The sequence below is a fragment of the Coregonus clupeaformis genome, unplaced genomic scaffold (assembly GCF_020615455.1).
Source record: "Coregonus clupeaformis isolate EN_2021a unplaced genomic scaffold, ASM2061545v1 scaf0003, whole genome shotgun sequence".
In the NCBI taxonomy this organism is placed as follows: Eukaryota; Metazoa; Chordata; class Actinopteri; order Salmoniformes; family Salmonidae; genus Coregonus; species Coregonus clupeaformis.
This window is the reverse complement of record NW_025533458.1, coordinates 1727206-1744031: the sequence shown is the minus strand read 5'-3', so window position 1 is coordinate 1744031 and position 16826 is coordinate 1727206. Positions and strand designations below refer to the sequence as shown.

The 16826-nt window shown below is 43.5% G+C and overlaps 1 protein-coding gene across 4 annotated transcripts in view; it reads left to right on the top strand.

Annotated features, from left to right (window-relative positions):
- The window catches only part of LOC121554512 (sodium/potassium/calcium exchanger 2), a 184679-nt gene that overhangs the window by 65708 nt on the left and 102145 nt on the right, over window positions 1-16826 (top strand). For 3 of the 4 annotated variants that reach the window (XM_041868128.2, XM_041868127.2, XM_041868125.2), the window contains exons 3-4: window positions 5685-5726; window positions 11002-11110. In XM_041868128.2, the coding sequence (XP_041724062.1) occupies window positions 5685-5726; window positions 11002-11110 (151 nt within the window). The remainder of the gene's footprint in view (window positions 1-5684; window positions 5727-11001; window positions 11111-16826) is intronic. The other variant, XM_041868126.2, reaches the window with a different exon arrangement.

Below are 16826 nucleotides of genomic sequence, written 5' to 3'. Positions count from 1 at the left end.
GCGTGCGTTGCAGGATTTTAATCCATGACGGCGTAGTGTGTTACTAATGGTTTTCTTTGAGACTGTGGTCCCAGCTCTCTTCAGGTCATTGACCAGGTCCTGCCGTGTAGTTCTGGGCTGATCCTCACCTTCGTCATGATCATTGATGCTCCACGAGGTGAGATCTTGCATGGAGCCCCAGACCGAGGGTGATTGACCGTCATCTTGAACTTCTTCCATTTTCTAATAATTGCGCCAACAGTTGTTGCCTTCTCACCAAGCTGCTTGCCTATTGTCCTGTAGCCCATCCCAGCCTTGTGCAGGTCTACAATTTTATCCCTGATGTCCTTACACAGCTCTCTGGTCTTGGCTATTGTGGAGAGGTTGGCGTCTGTTTGATTGAGTGTGTGGACAGGTGCAGTTAATACAGGTAATGAGTGGAGAACAGGAGGGCTTCTTAAAGAAAAACTAACAGGTCTGTGAGAGCCGGAATTCTTACTGGTTGGTAGGTGATCAAATACTTATGTCATGCAATAAAATGTAAATTAATTACTTAAAAATCATACAATGTGATTTTCTGGATTTTTGTTTTAGATTTCGTCTCTCACAGTTGAAGTGTACCTATGATAAAAATTACAGACCTCTACATGCTTTGTAAGTAGGAAAACCTGCAAAATCGGCAGTGTATCAAATACTTGTTCTCCCCACTGTATGGAATCATGTAGTAACCAAAAAAGTGTTAAACAAATCAAAATATATGTTATATTTGAGATTCTTCAAAGAAGCCACCTTTTGCCTTGATGACAGCTTAGCACACTCTTGGCATTCTCTCAACCAGCTTCATGAGATAGTCACCTGGAATGCATTTCAATTAACAGGTGTGCCTTGTTAAAAGTTAATTTGTGGAATTTCTTTCCTTCTTAATGCGTTTAAGCCAATCAGTTGTGTTGTGACAAGGTAGGGTTGGTATACAGAAGATAGCCCTATTTGGTAAAAGACCAAGTCCATATTATGGCAAGAACAGCTCAAATAAGCAAAGAGAAACGACAGTCCATCATTACTTTAAGACCTGAAGGTCAGACAATACGGAACATTTCAAGAACTTTGAAAGTTTCTTCAAGTGCAGTCGCAAAAACCATCAAGCGCAATGAAGAAACTGGCTCTCATGAGGACCACCACAGGAAAGGAAGACCCAGAGTTAACTCTCCACAGAGGATAAGTTCATTAGAGTTAACTGCACCTCAGATTGCAGCCCAAATAAATGCTTCACAGAGTTCAAGTAACAGACACATCTCAACATCAACTGTTCAGAGGAGACTGTGTGAATCAGGCCTTCATGGTCGAATTGCTGCAAAGAAACTACTACTAAAGGACACCAATAACAAGAAGAGACTTGCTTGGGTCAAGAAATACGAGCAATGGACATTTGTGAGACGCAGAGTAGGTGAACGGATGATCTCTGCATGTGTGGTCCCACCGTGAAGCATGGAGGAGGAGGTGTGATGGTGTGGGGGTGCTTTGCTGGTGACACTGTCAGTGATTTGTTTAGAATTCAATTCACACGTAACCAGCATGGCTACCACAGCATTCTGCAGCGATACGCCATCCCATCTGGTTTATGCTTAGTGGGACTGTCATTAGTTTTTCAACAGGACAAGGACACAAAACACACCTCCAGGCTGTGTAAGGGCTATTTGACCAAGGAGAGTGATGGAGTGCTGCATCAGGTGACCTGTCCTCCACAATCACCCGACCTCAACCCAATTGAGATGGTTTGTGATGAGTTGGACTGCAGAGTGAAGGAAAAGCAGCTAACAAGAGTGTGCAAAGCTGTCATCAAGGCAAAGAGTGGCTCCTTTGAATAATCTAAAATTGAAAATATATTTTTATTTGTTGAAAACTTTTTTGTTACTACATGATTCCATATGTGTTATTTCATAGTTTTGATCTCTTCACTATTATTCTACCATGTAGAAAATAGTAAGAATAAAGAAAAACCCTTGAATGAGTAGGTGTGTCCAAACTTTTGACTGGTAGTATATACGCATTGTACCCTAAATATACTGAACAAAAATATCAACGCAACAGGCAAAAATTTTAATTACAGTTCATATAAGGACATCAGTCAATTTAAATACATTCATTAGGCCCTAATCTATGGATTTCACATGACTGGGCAGGGGCACAGCCATGGGTGGGTCTGGGTGGGCCTATATATATATATATATATATATATATATATATATATATATATATATATATATATCATATACACAGTTGAAGTCGGATATTTACATACACCTTAGCCAAATACATTTAAACTCAGTTTTTTTTTACACTTCCTGACATTTAATCCTAGTAAAAATTCCCTGTCTTAGGTCAGTTAGGATCACCACTTTATTTTAAGAATGTGAAATGTCAGAATAATAGTAGAGAGAATGATTTATTTCAGATGTTATTTCTTTCATCACATTCCCAGTGGGTCAGAAGTTTACATACACTCAATTAGTATTTGGTAGCATTGCCTTTAAATTATTTAACTTGGGTCAAACGTTTCGGGTAGCCTTCCACAAGCTTCCCACAATAAGTTGGGTGAATTTTGGCCCATTCCTCCTGACAGAGCTGGTGTAACTGAGTCAGGTTTGTAGGCCTCCTTGCTCGCACACGCTTTTTCAGTTCTGCCCACAAATTTTCTATAGGATTGAGGTCAGGGCTTTGTGATGGCCACTCCAATACCTTGACTTTGTTGTCCTTAAGCCATTTTGCCACAACTTTGGAAGTATGCTTGGGGTCATTGTCCATTTGGAAGACCCATTTTCGACCAAGCTTTAACTTCCTGACTGATGTCTTGAGATGTTGCTTCAATATATCCACATAATTTTCCTTCCTCATGATGCCATCTATTTTGTGAAGTGCACCAGTCCCTCCTGCAGCAAAGCACCCCCACAGCATGATGCTGCCACTCCCGTGCTTCACTGTTGGGATGGCGTTCTTCGGCTTGCAAAACCCCCTTTGATAATGATGGTCATTATGGCCAAAAGGTTCTATTTTTGTTGCAAACCGTAGTCTGGCCTTTTTATGGCAGTTTTGGAGCAGTGGCTTCTTCCTTGCTGAGTGGCCTTTCAGGTTATGTTTATACACATTTGACCCTACTTGTTCATGTCTGACTTTTTTCTAAATTAGTTGGGTAATGCGTCTAGTCTGTGTCTTACCTGTCGATATGCTGTGGGTGAGCACAGTCTCTGTGGATTAATAAATAGGTGAAAATAAATGGATAACAAATTATTCCATACATTTGTCTGAAATTATCCCACATGCAAATTAACACAAAATGTAGCCTGTAGCTTTGCGTAAATCGTTCACTCCCTATTTTTTGTTGTTGCATGTTGCGTGCATTGGTCCAGTTCTTTGATAAAATCAGGCAAAGGATAGAAGATACGGCGAGGGTGCTTAGGCTACTGTCAGGGTGCTTACCTTGATTTAAACAAACTTTTTGGGGGGACTGATCCGGGTTGTAATGTGAGTTGAGTTTACACTGAGTGCACAAAACATTAAGAACACCTTCCTAATATTGAGTTGTACCTCCCCCCTTTGCCTTCAGAACAGCCTCAATTTGTTGGGCATGGACTCTACAAGGTGTCGAAAGTGTTCCACAGGTATGCTGGCCCATGTTGACTCCAATGCTTCCCACAGTTGTGTCATGTTTTCTGGATGTCCTTTGGGTGGTGGACCATTCTTGATACCCACGGGAAACTGTTGAGCGTGAAAACCCCAGCAGCGTTGCAGTTCTTGAAACAAACCGCTGTGCCTGGCACCTACTACCATACCCCGTTCAAAGGCACTTAAACCTTTTGCCTTGCCCATTCACCCTCTGAATGGCATACATACACAATCCATGTCTCAATTGTCTTAAGGCTTTAAAATAATTTTTAAATCTGTCTCCTCCCCTTCATCTACACTTATTCAAGTTATTTAACAAGTGACATCAATAAGGGATCATAGCTTTCACCTGGTCAGTCTATGTCATGGAGAAAGCATCATAATGTTCATTATGTTTTGTACACACAGTGTATATTATTAAATGTATCACATTTACGGTTAACTGTCTGGTCTGTGCTGTACTTTCTGACGCTGTTGAATATTTAACTGCTTGTACACTGTATCAGCCAGAACAACTTCTTCATCTAGCTCCATGATTACGGATAGTCCTGAATGAATCGTGAAGAATGATGAGTGAGAAAGGTACAGACGCAAAAATATCCTCCCCAAATTCTGGCAGCCAAGTTGTGCATTGCTGTATGGCATTAATCAGGCTCAATGGTGAAGGACTGAAGGTGCATAAAGATGGAGGAATTCAGATATGACGTCTAGGGCTGGGAATTACCTGGGACCTCATGATATGATTTTTATCACAAAACCTAGGTACCGATAAGATATGTATTGCAATTCTCACAATTTTCACAATTCTATATGTATTGCGATTCAATACAGACATTTTATTGCGATTTCATGTTCCAATAATTTTGCGCGCTGTATAGATTTTAATAAATCAGCCCAATCTACCTTTTCATTTTTTCAAATTGCCGCCGTCTTGGAGTTATAATTGGGATCATGTATGCTAAACAATGCCGATACAAAAAAAGCATAACGGAGTGCTATATCTATACATTGAGAAGCCCAAAACTGGGTTGACGCAAGACAAACAATTTAATAATCAAAAATAAATATTTCCTGAATAACTGTAGTAGATAAGCTTTACACAAGGGGATGATACCGTTGGAACCGATTAATAATACACATCCATCTTGTCCGCCATTACTTTAATGTCACGCGACGTGTATGCGGTCAGCGAAGTCAAACGCAGGACACAGAGCGGCTGGCAACGTACTTTACTGAACACAGTAAAAACGTACAAATCAACAAACCTCCAAACAGGGAGGAAAACACAAAGACCCGTAACACAAAGCAACTGCCAAAATGACAAAGAACAATCACACACAAAATAACCAATGAGAGACAGGGGGTAATATAGGGAATACAATTCAACATAATGGGAAACAGGTGTAAACAATAAAGACCAAACAAGACAAACACCGAAACATCGATCGGCAGCAGCTAGTACTCCGGGGACGACGAACGCCGAAGCCTGCCCGAGCAAGAAGGAGGAGCAGCCTCGGCTGAATCCGTGACATTTAACCCCATTTTACCCCATGGATTGGCCTGTAGCTTGGGGTTAAGAATAGCTTGAGTTAATTTCCTTTGAAAAAGTACTAGCTTGACTTGAACCGGGTTTGTCATTGCTTTACATGTACTAGTTTACATGTAAATCATGGTCATTTACATCTAGGCAAGGTTTACCTTTCCCTCTGTTTTGTTTGAGTCAGTTGGGGTCCTGCAGAGTTAAATGGTCTGTGAATAGAATGGTTTTCCATGTGGCTGATGAATCTCAAGAGCCTGCTGAGAAACACATTTTTAATCAGGAGCCTATCTTGGTCAGCTAGATAATGAGTGACCTACAGTAGACAGCACTGCAATGGTGTCAGTCTCTTGAATCCATTCTTGTCAAATCCTCATCACTACGACACTAATGTCTCTCTACTGTCTTCATCTGCCTGTCTCTGGATTGTAAGGCATGCTTCACATCTATGTGCTCTTTCTCTTTCTCCCTCTCTCTCTTTTTCCTCTCTCTTTTGTTCGATGTGAAGGCTGTGAGTCCCGGGGCACCAGAGGATGAGAGCAAGCTGTCGGTAGGTCCTGTCTGGTTTGTCTATGTTTGTGTCTGTGTGTCTATATAGCTAGTCTAACTTCTTTCTCTCCTTCCATACTGTACTCAAGAACCATGCATTCTCTGTTTTATGGGTCTAACCTGCCTGTGTGCCTGTAGGAGCTCTGTCTGTCCTTGCAATTCAAAAAAAATCTCAGTAGGTCACTAGTGCTACTGTGAGTTAGTAGACAATGATGCCTACAGTTTCAAACACTTGAAGACCAGATAATATATCCAAAATGCTAAAAACAAAGTTATTGATCAGAGAGTGTTTTGCTATAGTTCCTTCATAGCCAATATAGGCAACAATGAAGTATTTACTTAAAAGGTTGTCCAAAAAGGCCCCAAAACTGTTTTGGGCAGCAAAAGGAGAATTCTCAGCGGATTCCACTAAGCTGCATCCTTATGGCCTTTCACAAACAGTGCAGACAGCCTGTGCGTCCCCACCCACTCACACCCATATGGCCTTGAGAATTAGCAGCTGACACCTCCAGATTGGGCGGAAGCATCACCACAGGCCAGCCATAGCGGGCGCACTCAAAACAACTGACGCTTATGACGGTGGCCGATATCCCACATATCTCAAGTTCAGCTCAAACCGCCGGAGTAACCTTGGCAAGGGTATTTGGGCTATTTTGGCGATATCATGATGACCACTTTAGCTGTAATGGGTTGCTTTAACTTATGGAGTGGTCCATTCTGTCTGATACCCCTGGCCCTGTGCCTGTTTTAGCATTAGCTGCTGTTGAATTAGCTTACATTTTGCATAAAAGCTTGTGGCTTTCATGTAAAGGACGAACGGTGAATCATATGCAAAAGAGTCTCATTAAAGATTATGATATTGGGCACAGTAGACCTGTCAGAAAGGGCTTTGATTGCTAAACTCCTTCACAAGGTCTTAACCGGCAGCTATGCTTAGGGCTCTTTTTAAATCAGATCCTCTTAAGCCGAGATCCGCATAGTGATTGTTTTGGCAGTGTTGGAGGTGGAACTGTGTTAGAGCTGTCAAATCCACAAGCGGTTCCTGACAATATACATAAAGCGGACATTGCCATTGGCTGCACGGAGTCGCATTAACAGAAATCCCATGCAGCCTTGTTGACGAAACGTGTTTTACTAGCCTGAGTTACAATAAATGTTTCACATTGTGAATTTTACAAACATTCACATTAATTGTGTGTTTGGTGTAGGCTTACATTGGCCTGACAGTTTTAATAGCCGTGTAATTGTCTCTCGGACAAGTTGAGAATTCCCTGTCAAATAGAGAGACAAGGAAGCCCAGCTAGCTTAGCTAGCCTAGCTAGCCTGTAGCCTCAAACGGAGGACGCTAACAAACGTATTCAACGCTGCAGGAACTGTGTTTATTTTGCTTTATTCCGGGGCAATGTGGACCTCCCGGACTTTCAATGTAGCAACTGTTTGCTTGAAGAGGACTACAGGGGCAAAGTGGCTACTCTTAGCAAACAAGTAGCAGACTTACACAAGCTACTGGGGAATCCACGCTCGCCTACTTTTTCTTTCTCTTCTACCCCAGTAGCCGGACGCCGCTCTGGCCTGGTGGAAGCGTCACCGCCGTATCGGCTCTCCACAGCCGACTGGCCAGTACTCTGCAGGGATCCCTCCCCAAAGGGGTCTCCCCCTTCCCTGGAGAATGGAGTTAGTAGGATGCTCCTGGATGACTTGGTGGATGTTCCTGTTCTCCATCCTACCAACCAGCCATGGAGATATGTCACTCACCTCTGGCAACGGGGGAGTAATTGGCGAAGTTAAGCCCAGACCGGACTTAGACTAGAAACAGCTTTGCTGCCCTGGATCCAGAGGTTCCGGCGCCTTCTTCCTTGGGGGCTTCCGATTCGAGATCGGATCCGGAGGTACCTGCGCCTTCGTCCTCTGTTCTGTCTCCCTCTCCGGTGGCTTCTACCTTGGGTTCAGATCCTCAGAGCTCCTCACTCATCATTCATGATTGGATACTACAGCTGGCTTGGGTCCATCGGGCCCCACTGCCCTTCAGTCCTCGAGAGGTTTGCAAAACCACTCGAGTCAAAAGAACGACCGGACCTCCTCAGCCATTGCACCAGCTGTCGTCATCGGCAGCTCTATGGTAAGAAACATCTCGGTTCCCGGGGAAAAAGCCCTGTGCTATCCTGGAGCACGAGTACAGGACATAACAAGGCTGCTTCCAACCATTCTGCGACAGCTGCCGGGAGCTGACACTGTCGTAGTCCATGTGGGGTCAAATGACATTAGGAGGGCTACCTCGGAACTGCTGAAAATGTATTTTAAATAACTGTTTCTAGCTCTGACAAATTCCAAAAAGCTGCCAATTATTTCAGGTCCGGTACCATCGTTGGGCCGTGGGTGTGAAAGATTCAGCAGGCTACTAGCATTTCACACCTGGCTAAAAGTTTACTGTAGCTCTGTTGGAATAACTTTTATAGATTACTTTGACACCTTTTGGAAACAGAAGATGCTCTACATGAATGACGGAGTCCATCCAAATCATCTTTGCTCCTGGACTCTGTCCACACATTTCAAGGCTGCGTTGAGACAATGACTTATCAATGACCCAACCCCAGCTCAGATAATCCCGATCATTGTGTTGCTGAGTTGTGGTAATGCTGCAGCAAATGTACATTATCCCAGGGGTGTTGGCAGTCACAATGATAGTAACTTAATTTATGTCCCTTTAACTCCCATGAATGCCTCTGTTGATCCTACAGCTATTGTATACAGTAATCATGTGCCTATGGACCAGCGTTATACTGTTAGCACTGAGACAGTGTGCCCTAGTAGGAAGTCCACTGTATGCAGCTCTCCCTGCACTATCAGCTCAAAAATACAGTAAATAACATTGTGATGTCTACCTCTGACAATAAAGCAATAAAAAAATCAAGCATTCCAGAACAGTGCTCAAAATAGCCTACATTAACATATATAGCCTAAGTAACAAAGTTCATGGAATCAATAACTTGCTAGTAACAGATGACATTCATATTCTGACTATCAGAAACTCACTTAGATAATACATTTGATGATACAGTGGTAGCGATGCATGGCTATAACATCTACAGAAAATATAGAAATGCCAATAGGGACGGTGTTGCGGCCTATGTACAGAGCCACATTCCTGTAAAGCTTAGAGAGGATCTCATGTTAAATACTATTGAAGTAATATGGCTACAGGTTCACCTGCCTCACCATTCTTGTGGGAAGCTGCTATAGACCATAAAGTGCTAACAGTCAGTATCTGGATAATATGTGTAAAATGCTTGATAATGTATGTGATATCAACAGAGAGGTATATTTTCTGGGTGACCTTAATATTGACTGGCTTTCATCAAGCTGCCCACTCAAGAAAAAACTTCAAACTGTAACCAGTGCCTGCAACCTGGTTCAGGTTATCAGTCAACCTACCAGGGTATTTACAAACAGCACAGGAATTAAATAATCAACATGTATTGATCACATCTTTACTAATGCTGCAGAAATCTGCTTTAAATCTGAATCCAAATCCTTCGGATGTAGTGATCACAATATAGTAGCCATATCTAGGAAAACCAAAGTTCCAAAGGCTGGACCTAATATAGTATATTCGAGGTCATACAATAAATTGTGTAGTGATTCCTATGCTGAGGATATTATAATATTTGCTGGTCTGTGGTGTGTAATGAGGAGCAACCAGATGCTGCACTTGACACATTTATGAAATTGCTTATTCCAGTTACGAATAAGCATGCATCCATTAAGAAAATGACTGTAAAAACTGCTAAATCCCCATGAATTGATGAGGAATTTAAAAAAATGTATGGTTGAGAGGGATGAGGCAAAAGAAATGTCTGGCTGCACGACCGATTGGCAAACGTACTGCAAATTGAGAAATCATGTGACTAAACTGAATAAAAAGAAGAAGAAACTATACGATGAAGCAAAGATAAATGATATAAAGACTGATAGTAAAAAGCTTTGGAGTTTGCAAAAAGGCAAACTCAGCTCCATAATGCCGACATTACAAATCCAAGTATAACTGACCAGATTATTGAAGACAAGCATTGTAAGTTTGATTTCCGAAAAGTGAGTGTGGAAGAGGTGAACAATTATTGTTGTCTATCAACAATGACAAGCCACCAGGGTCAAACAACCTGGAAATAAAATTACTGAGGATAATATCGGACGATATTGCCACTCCTATTTGCCATATCTTCAATCTAAGCCTACATAAAGTGTGTGCCCTCAGACCTAGAGGGGAGAAAAGGTAATTCCGCTGCCCAAGAATAGTTAAAAAACCTTTACTGGCTCAAATAGCCAACCAATCAGCCTGTTACCAACTCTTAGTAAACATTTGGAAAATATTGTGTTTGACCAGATACAATGCTATTTTACAGTAAACAAATTGACAACAGACTTTCAGCACGCTTATAGGGAAGGACATTTAACACAAATGACTGATGATTGGCTGAGAGAAATGTATGATAAAAAGATTGGGAGCTGTTTTGTTAGACTTCAGTGTGGCTTTTGACATTATCGATCATAGTCTGCTGATGACAAAACATATGTGTTATGGCTTTACACCCCCTGCTATATTGTGGATTGAGAGTTACCTGTCTAACAGAACACAGTGGGTGTTCTTTAATGGAAGCCTCTCTAACATAATCCAGGTAGAATCAGGAATTCCCCAGTGCAGCTGTCTAGGCCCCTTACTTTTTTCAATCTTTACTAATGACATGCCACTGGCTCTGAGTAAAGCCTGTGTGTCTATGTATGCGGATTACTCAACACTATACACTGCAACACTTAAAAAGGGCTGCAGTCAGTTTTAGAATGGGTGGCAAGAAATAAGTTAGTCCTAAGTATTTCTGTAACTAAAAGCATTGTATTTGGGACAAATCATTCACTAAACCCTTAACCTCAACTAAATCTTGTAATAAATAATGTGGAAATTGAGCAAGTTGAGGAGACTGAACTGCTTGGAGTAACCCTGAATTGTAAACTGTCATGGTCAAAACATGTTGATGCAACAGTAACTAAGATGGGGAGAAATCTGTCTATAATAAAGCACTGCTCTGCATTCTTAACAACACTATCAACAAGGCAGGTCCTACAGGCCCTAGTTTTGTCGCACCTGGACTACTGTCCAGTCATGTGGCCAGGTGCCACAAGCCTTTGTCCTTCAGGTATTTCCTTAAGGGAACAGCCAAGGACTAGAAAGGCTTGTGTAATGGTGCCATTGTTTGTTTGACAGCACTGACCTCCTTTTGCAGGCTAGGCCACGGCTCCAGAGAGGTGGCAGCTCAGCCTCCCTGCACAACAGCCTGATGAGAAACAGCATCTTTCAGCTTATGATCCACACACTGGACCCGCTCAGTGAAGGTAAGCAGTTATCCAACACACACAACACTGTTTCTCTACCCTTGTCTTGCTTCTAATGTTTACACAAAGCAACATGTAATGCCTTGGTTTTATCTTTGCCTGGTTCCACAGAAGGTTAAGAACCAAACTGGTGTTCATAATCCCGGTCCTCTTCAGGTTAACCCAGGTTAACGACTCTCTGCCACTCAACCAATGTTCAATGGAGGTTGAGTTGTTGCACATACGTTTTTGCTATTAGATGGATTCTAATAGAACCATGTTCTTCATGGCTATTTGATAAAAAAATATAGAACACACCATAAAGCCTATATTCCGATGCTGTGAAATGGATATGTCTTCATACTACCATAAATGTAGCACTGTCCACTACCATCCCCTCTCAGAGCAGTGCAGTAGTATAATGTACTACTAGTCACTTGCTGCTCTGACTTATAGCTCTGAGAGCTGTAAATAACATTCCCAGGTATCCAGATAAGCTAACCACCACTGCTCTTTGTTAAACCTGTAGCTTGGGCCCTATACTTTATATTGCGATTTATTGTGCAGAATTTCTCTTGTTTTTTTCAGACCAGGGCTCTGTGAGCATATATAGTACCCCAGAGGAACCTGGTGAGGGGAGGACGGCTCATAATAATGGCTGAAATAGAGTGAATGGAATGGTATCAAACACATTGAAAGAACAGAAAGGCCCGCACACTGTACATCCTCCCAATTACCACCTTTATTGACAATATTTCGATCCACAAGGATGTTCGTCAGGTCAAAGGAAACCATGTGTTCGATGTGTTTAATACCATTCCATTCATCCCATTCCAGCCATTATTATAAGCCTGTCCTCCAATTTAAAGTGCCACCAGCCACCACTGACTGCAGTACCCTCAGTGAGTCATGGTGTCTACCAGTCTCCCTGCTCTGTTTTTCTCTTGTGTCACTGAGCTCACTAAAAAATGTGAACTGTGGGCACCTCAATTCCCCCTGTAAGATGAGGTCTTCATTTCCTGTTATCTCATATCTGCAGGGGAGGATGGAGTCATACACTACACCTGCTGTTTTAGCCGTTTGTAATTTAGCCAACTTTTTGCAAATTATAAGTCTTTAGGCATTCCCTGTTTAAGATTGGTCCTGAACATGGACTAGGTTTAAGTTATTTTCCTATCACTGCTGTCTATCTTTAAAACAATGTGACATCAGTAATGGAAAACTATGTGGTGCTTGTGAGCTCAAATAAAGTCCAGATACAGTCCAAATGAAGACTCTATCAATATTATTGTATTTGCTTGAGCTATGCCTCTGGCCTGAAATCCAGTGTCACCTCTCCATGGACATAATAGGATAAATATAGCTACAGTGCCTTCAGAAAGTATTCATACCCCTTGACTTATTCCACATTTTGCTGTGTTACAGCCTGAATTCAAAATGGATTTAAAATGTTTTTTTCTCACCCATCTACACACAATACCCCATAATGACAAAGTGAAAATATGTTTTTAGAAATGTTTGCAAATATATTGAAAATGAAATACAGAAATGATGAGATAAAAATAATTTACATAATTATTCACACCCGAGTCAATACTTTGTAGAAGCACCTTTGGCGGCGTTTACAGCTTTGAGTCGTCTTGGGTATGTTTGTATCAGCTTTGCACATCTGGATTTGGAATTTCTCTCCTGGTCTTCCTTGCAGATTTTCTCAAGCTCTGTTAAGTTAGATGGGGAGTGGGGGTGAACAGCAATCTTCAAGTCTTTTCACAGATTTTTAATGGGATTCAAGTCTGGGCTTTGGCTGGGCCACTCCAGGTACTTCACATTATTGTTCTGAAGCTATTGCAGTGTTGCTTTGGCTGTATACTTGGGGTCATTGTCCTGTTGGAACGTAAATCTTCGCCCCAGTCTAAGGTCGTTTGCACTCTGAAGCAGGTTCTAATCAAGAATCTGCCTGTATTTGGCTACATTTATTTGATCCTCTATCCTTACCAGTCTCACAGTCCCTGCAACAGAAAACACATCCCCATAGCATGACGCTGCCACCACCATGCTTCACATGAGTGATGGCGTTAGATGAGTGATGAGCTGTGCCTGGTTTTCTCAAGACATAGCACTTTGCATTCAGGCCAAATAGTTACATTTTTGTCTCATCAGACCACAGAATCTTTTGCCTTATTCTCTCATAGTCTTTGACGTGCCTTTTTGCAAACTCCAGGCGTGCTGTCATGTGTCTTTTTCTCATGAGTGGCTTCCATCTGGCCACTCCAGATTGGTGAAGTCCTGTTCTTCCATCTCAGCCAAGGAACTATGTAGTTCTGTCAGAGTGGTCCATCAGTTCTTGGTCACCTCCCTGACCAAGGTCCTTCTTGCCTGGTTGCTCAGTTTGGTCAGACGGCCAGCTCTAGGCAGAGTCTGGGTAGTTATATGTTTTTTCAATTTCCCAATGGAGACCACTGTTCTCTTGGAAACTTTCAACACTCGAGAAATTGTTTTATACCGTTCCCCAGATATATGCCTCATCACAATTATATCTCAGAGATCTACGGATAGTTCCTTGGACTTCATGATATAATTTCTGCTCTGACATGCACTGTCAACTGTGGGACCTTATATAGACAGGTGTGTTTCTATCTAAAATGTAATGTCTAAACAATTTAATTGGCCACAGGTGGACTCCAATCAAGTTGTAGTGACATCTCAAGGATGATCAAAGGAAATTGGATGCAACACTTCATTTGGAGTGGCATAGCAAAGGTGTGTGAATACCTATGTAAATTAAATTTCTGTATTTCATTTTAAATACATTTGCAAACATTTATAAAAAATGTTTTCACTTTGTCATTATGAGATATTATGTCGATGGGTAGGAATATATATATGTTTTAATTCATTTTGAATTCAGGCTGTTACACAACAAAATGAGAAATAAGTCAATGGGTATAAATAGTTTCTGAAGGCACTGTATGTCATGGTGGGAGTCCATATCATGGCGCTTTCACAAACACTATTAGCCCACAGATGTGTGTAATGCTTTTATCCTAATAAATGGCTGCTAAGGGAAACGTCTTAGACGTAATGTGAGCTCAGTGTCATATCGGGAATCTAGTGAAGGAGAGCGCTGGAATCCAAGTAGAAAACCTATTAGCTATTTAAAGAGAAATTATAAATGGCATCGCGTCAGGGCTGAATATGCTAATTCAGTGGGGAGGTACAGTGTCATTCCAATCTAATCCCATCAAGGGAGTAGGAGGAAAATATCACCCAATTTTGCAATGCGAATAGAAAGGCAAGGAACTTGAAGATGACTTGAATAATTTGCATTCTGCATATTAAAGCTTAGATGAAGGAGATTTTTGAAGGTCAGAGAAAGATAGCAGCCATGTTTTTTATGTGGGATGAATGTAATTGAGCATTTCCCTTTTTTTTTTTATAAGTGAGAGCCGAATAAATGTTTGAAATGCAGGTGTGAAGAAATGTTGTCAGTAGTTTTAAAGGAGTAAATGACTAGTGTTGTTGACCTGTAAAATGGTCTGCCGTTCTGAGGACTGATTGTGTAGTTAATTGTACTGTCACGAATTCCGCCGAGACTGTTCCTCCTCCTTGTTCGGGCAGGCTTCGGCGTTCGTCGTCCCCGGAGTACTAGGTGCTACCGCTTGATGTTCTCTATGTTTGTTTGGTTTTGTCTTGTTGGTGCACCTGTTTCGTCTTATGTATTGATTATGTCACCTATACGTTTCCTTTGGTTTTGTTTGCAGTTGTGTGTTGTTGTCCGCCTGTCCATTGGTGTATCTTTATTGTGCTCTAGTAGTTAGTGTTTTTACGCACTGTTTGCGTAATCGCTCGCCTCCTGTGTTTGAGGCCCGTTATTTTTGTTATTGTCTTTGTGACAATTAAAGTCGTTTCGACTAAGCTTCTGTGTCCTGCGCCTGACTCCAACACCGCATCCACATCAGCTTGTGACAGAACAACACACCATACTATGGAGTCAGCAGGAGCAGCGGCGGAGACCGAGTCGCTGGAGGATCGGGTCAGCTGCCAGGACGCCAGGATCCAGCAACTCGGCTCCGCCATGCAGGAGGTGATGAACACCCTGCGCCGATGGGAAAGGGGAGGCGTGCCCACACCTCCTCCTACATTACCACCACCATAGGCCAGCCCCACCAGACCAGCTCCGGAATCCAGTGGGATTCGGCTCTCGCTCCCGAGGGCGTATGATGGCACCGCAGCTGGGTGTCAGGGGTTCCTCCTTCAGGTGGAACTCTACCTGGCCACCATATACCCGGCGCCCTCGGTATACGAGAGCGTTTCCGCCCTCATCTCCTGTCTCTCCGGCAAGTCGTTGGAGTGGGCCAACGCCGAATGGAGGGGAATAGACGCCGCCACCATCAGCTACGCGGAGTTCTCCCGCCGCTTCAGGGCTGTATTCGATCACCCTCCTGAGGGTAAAGCGGCGGGGGAGCGTCTGTTCCACCTCCGACAGGGGAAGAGGAGCGCACAGGAGTTCGCCCTGGATTTCCGGACTCTAGCGGCGGATGTGGGGTGGAATGAGAGGGCCCTCATCGACCACTATCGGTGTAGCCTGCGTGAGGACGTTCGTCGAGAGCTGGCCTGCAGGGACACCAATCTGTCCTTCGACCAGCTGGTGGACATGTCCATCCGTCTGGATACCCTGCTGGCCACCCGCGGACGTCCCCGAGTTGGGGCCGTCCATTCCATCCCCCAGCACCTCCGAGCCGAGCCCTATGGAGCTCGGGGGTGCTGGCGCTAGAGAGAGAAGGAGAGAGAACCCGAGGGGGGGCCGTCCCTGCACCAACTGTGGCCGTGGAGGACACACTGCGGCTAGGTGCTGGGGAGGGTCTCCAGGGAATCGGGGCAACAGGTCGCGCACTGGGGAGTCATTTCAGGTGAGTAGGCGCCCCACTCACCCAGAGCTCTCTGTTGTTCACTTGTGTATACCTGTGGTATTTCCTCAGGTTGCATCTCATTCCCATCATAAGGCGCTAGTCGATTCAGGCGCAGCTGGGAATTTTATTGATCGGAAATGTTGTACTAAGTTAGGGATTCCCCTCCTGCCCGTTGATGCACCCTTCCCTGTCCATGCCCTAGATAGCCGCCCATTGGGATCTGGGTTGATTAGGGAGGTCACAGCGCCACTAAAGATGAAGACGCAGGGGGGTCATGAGGAGATCATTCAGTAGTACCTGATTGACTCTCCTGCGTATCCCGTGGTGCTGGGGCTTCCTTGGTTAATCACCCATGACCCCACCATTTCGTGGCAACAGAGGGCTCTCAAGGAATGGTCTGACCAGTGTGTTGGGCGATGTTTAGGTGTTTCCGTTGGGGCGACCACGGTGGAGAGTCCGAACCAAGTGCCCGCAATGCACATTCCCCCTGAGTATGAGGATTTGGCACTCGTGTTCAGCAAGACGAGGGCGACGCGATTGCCACCTCATAGACAGGGAGATTGTGCGATAAACCTCCAGACAGGTGTGGCACTCCCGCGGAGCCATGTGTATCCTCTGTCTCAAGAGGAGACGGCAGCTATGGAGACATACATAGCTGAGTCCCTGAGACAAGGATACATACGGTCCTCCACTTCCCCTGCATCCTCGAGTTTCTTTTTTGTGAAGAAGAAGGATGGAGGGTTGCGCCCGTGTATGGATTACCGTAGTCTCAATCAGATCACTGTTAAATACAGTTACCCTCTTCCTCTGATTGCGAGTATGGCTGA